This window comes from Morone saxatilis, unplaced genomic scaffold (genome assembly GCF_004916995.1).
Source record: "Morone saxatilis isolate NCDOM2014 unplaced genomic scaffold, NCSU_SB_2.0 Contig17, whole genome shotgun sequence".
NCBI lineage: Eukaryota > Metazoa > Chordata > Actinopteri > Moronidae > Morone > Morone saxatilis.
Window position 1 is genome coordinate 1,831,359 of NW_023339729.1, and position 3,421 is coordinate 1,834,779.

At 43.9% G+C, this 3,421-nt stretch overlaps 1 protein-coding gene across 1 annotated transcript in view; it reads left to right on the top strand.

The window, feature by feature from the left end:
- Nucleotides 1-1,526: 1,526 nt before the first annotated feature.
- The window catches only part of hpgd (15-hydroxyprostaglandin dehydrogenase), a gene marked incomplete at its 3' end in the record, with an annotated part of 11,784 nt that continues 9,889 nt past the window's right edge, over nt 1,527-3,421 (top strand). Inside the window, 2 exon segments of the mRNA XM_035660499.1 lie at nt 1,527-1,832; nt 2,662-2,785. Coding sequence (XP_035516392.1) covers nt 1,740-1,832; nt 2,662-2,785 — 217 coding nt within the window.

Consider the following 3,421-nt stretch of genomic DNA (forward strand, 5'->3'; position numbering starts at 1 on the left):
TTTTTCAAATGTGCCGCTGTTATCATTGTAAAGTGTGAGAAAGAAAAGATTGACAAGCAACTGTAACTAAGAGGGGCTTGGCGTAGTAACGGCCAATTTACAACATATTGGTAAATGCTAGAACATTGCATAGAGAAAAGTCATAAAATCAATGAACTGACAATATTTAACTGCAGTTTCCCAACATTAGTTAACATTTGACCATAAACTACTGGTCATATCAAACCAAGTGAGGATTAGGGTTTGCTTTAGAGGTCCAGTGTGTAACATTTAGGAGGATTTACTGTCAGAAAAGCTCTTCTCATTCCCAGGTCGTCAAATACAGACGTCAGTTAGTTGCAATCTGAAACGTCACTGCTACTTCACTTGTCCTGTTTGGAAGCCAGTCCAATCCAGACTGTGACACAGATGAGCAGCTGCTAGGGCAGGTTGAACTCCCCCCACAGGCACAGGAAATACATCCTCTGCTGGGCCTTTTTTATCAACGGCGCCTGTGTTCAGCCAGCCACTTCAGGTCCTGGGAGATCCCAAAAACCAGAGGGGTGACATCTCCAGATTCTCGCTCGAGAACGGAGGAAGGACACAAGATAAGGAGGACGAGGGGAAGAGGGGTGTATAGGAAGGAGAAGGAGGAGGGTAGTGTAGGGATGTTCCTGAATTTGAATCTGATATTTTGCAACGTATAAATAGTGGTGTTTACATGAAAACAAAAACGTGTTCTTTTGTTCTTTCCAAATGTATTCAGTGTTGTTTTTTAGGAGGTTCACTTGGAGTCACTGTGGTCTTGCTAGTATTCTTGCATGTTTGGATAGCAGTTATTGGTTTCCATTTATTTCAGCACAGTCAACATGCAGAGACCTGAACCTTGGTGTAATGTATGACTGAAAAGCATGTTGTGTAAGAGCAATTACACAGAGGACACACAATAAGCTAACATGGACGTAGAGAGGAGGAGGAGGAGAACGTGAGGTTGGCAGCTTCGGAAATGGTTGATGTCCAAGTTTTTTTCATGTTTTTTTTTCTCACGTCAAGAAACAGTGACAGTGAAGAGCTCAGGTGTATCAGGATTGTGGAAACAGGATTATAAGACCTGGCTGTGAGTAAAATAGGGTAGGGAGCAGGTGTGAAGGAAAGTCAGGAGGCGGCTGCTAAATACCATGTGAATTCACTATCTACGGAGTTTTCTTGCTTTTGAACTCTCGGCTCTTATCTATTGTATCTACTCACTTCTTTCCTCTCTCTCAATGCTTTTTCATCTCTCTCTCTCTCTTTCCTCTCCTCTCATCCTCTCCTTCTTGTCATCTCTTCTATTCGTTCTCCGACACACACACACACAGCACGCTCTTATCTATTGTATCTACTCACTTCTTTCCTCTCTCTCAATGCTTTTTCATCTCTCTCTCTCTCTTTCCTCTCCTCTCATCCTCTCCTTCTTGTCATCTCTTCTATTCGTTCTCCGACACACACACACACAGCACACACACACACACACTGTTTGCCTAGACTGATAAGCTGGGGGGGGAGGGGGGAGGGCAAACAGCCCTGCTAAAGGAGTGAAAACACACACAAGAGTGAGAAAGCCTATGACTATGTGACGGGGAGAGAAAGAGAAGACACAGAGAAGAAAAAGCCAGTGAGACATAGAAAGGAGAGAGAGAGAGCAGAGGAAACAAAGTGTGAGAGGCAGACGGAGGAAGAACAAAGTGTGAAGGGCTTTTTGCTGCTGCTGTGCTGGGACCATGTCTCTGAATGGGAAGGTGGCTTTGGTGACAGGGGGGGCTCAGGGCATTGGGAAAGCCGTGGTCCAGTCACTACTCAAGAGCTCAGCCAAGGTCAGTGCTGTTAGCTTCAGAACCTTATCACTTTAGTGCTTTAACTTTATGTTTTCTGATGCAGCTGTGCAGCTTTAACTCTTATTATCTGTGCTGCTCAAACACAACCTGTTTCGACCACACTAGAATGTATTTCAGTCTTCACTGTCTGCATGTTTGCTGTGCTTTTATTGATTCAACTTGAACTGAGTGACTGCACACTAACACTGCTTTAAGTTCTTCACTTCTTTGTTGGGAAACACTTTATCTCAACTTTATCACATTTGTTTTTTGTAGCAATATCTCACTGTCACTCCACCGCTGCCTTCCTGCTTTTAAATGTTTTTAAAGGTCAGGGCATATGTTGAAATAGGGCCAAGTGTTAATGTGTCTTACACTAGCTCATGAGTCTCAAAATTTGTTTTAATAATGTTGTAAGATTAAGTGGCTTTTTTAACGAGGGATCTGACAGTGAAGGAAACGTTAAGGGCAAGAAATTTAAAGCAAAGAGGCTTAGGAGGTAAATTAGTTTCTTTCACGCCTTGTGAAACTGTGGTAAGATGTCATTAGACTTTTATTGTTGTTCTTTATCTGAGCAGCCTGACTTGACTAGTGAGATGATAACACTGAAACCAAATTATTAGTACTATAGCTTCTGCAGAGATGGACAGAAACTTCCTCCCGCTCTGCCTGCATGTCTGTGTGTGTGTGTGTGTGTGGTGTGTGTGGTTGTGTGTGTGTGTGTGTGTTGTTGTGTGTGTTGTGTGTCGCGCGCGTGTGTGTGGTGCTCGTGCTTGTGTGCGTGTGTGAATTTAAAAGGTCCAGCTCATTAACAGAGTTTGTGGCTCAGGTGGCAGTGGTCGACCTCAACAAGACCTGTGGCGAAGAATGCAAGGCACAGCTGGACGCCGAGTTTGGAGAGGGCAACTGCACCTTTATTCCCTGTGATGTGTCCAATGGAGACGCACTGAGAGGTAAGGCTGTCTGTAGGACAATGAGTGCAGAGATAACAACATCACTCACTACTTGATGAATGACACAATATCAAAACTTTAGAGATAAGATTTCCTCAGTGCATTCAGTGTGTTATGTAATCTAATAGCCTCTTATTATGACTCCTCATGTAGCCTGCAGAATATGAGTGTTCACAGGAGGGTTGCACTTCGCTCACCCTTTCTAAACTTCCTTGTGATGAATGAGGAAGTGACTTCAGAAAGACCCTAAAAGTGAGGGACTATTTTTGGCACGCATTAGAAACTTTTTCCTGGAAAGAGCTGTTGCGCTCTGAGTTGGTTCAGTGGGTGTGAAAGAGCGGGTTCAGTCAAACACAATATGTGTGATAACAGCGAGCCCTGGTAACTCCGGTGTGTCATACCAACAGGTTGCACCCATGGTCCAGCTAAAGTTTTTCTAGTCTTGCTTTGCAGCCACATGAGCATTCATTTTACTGTATTTCAGTTATTGGTTCAACATGATTGCTTACTTCTCCATGTACTGCTGTGCACTTATACGTTTTCTTTTTCTGCAGACCTGTCAGTGCTGCTGCATGTGTGTGTGTGTGTGTGTGTGTGTGTGTGTGTGTGTGTGTGTGTGTGCGTGGGCGTGTGAGG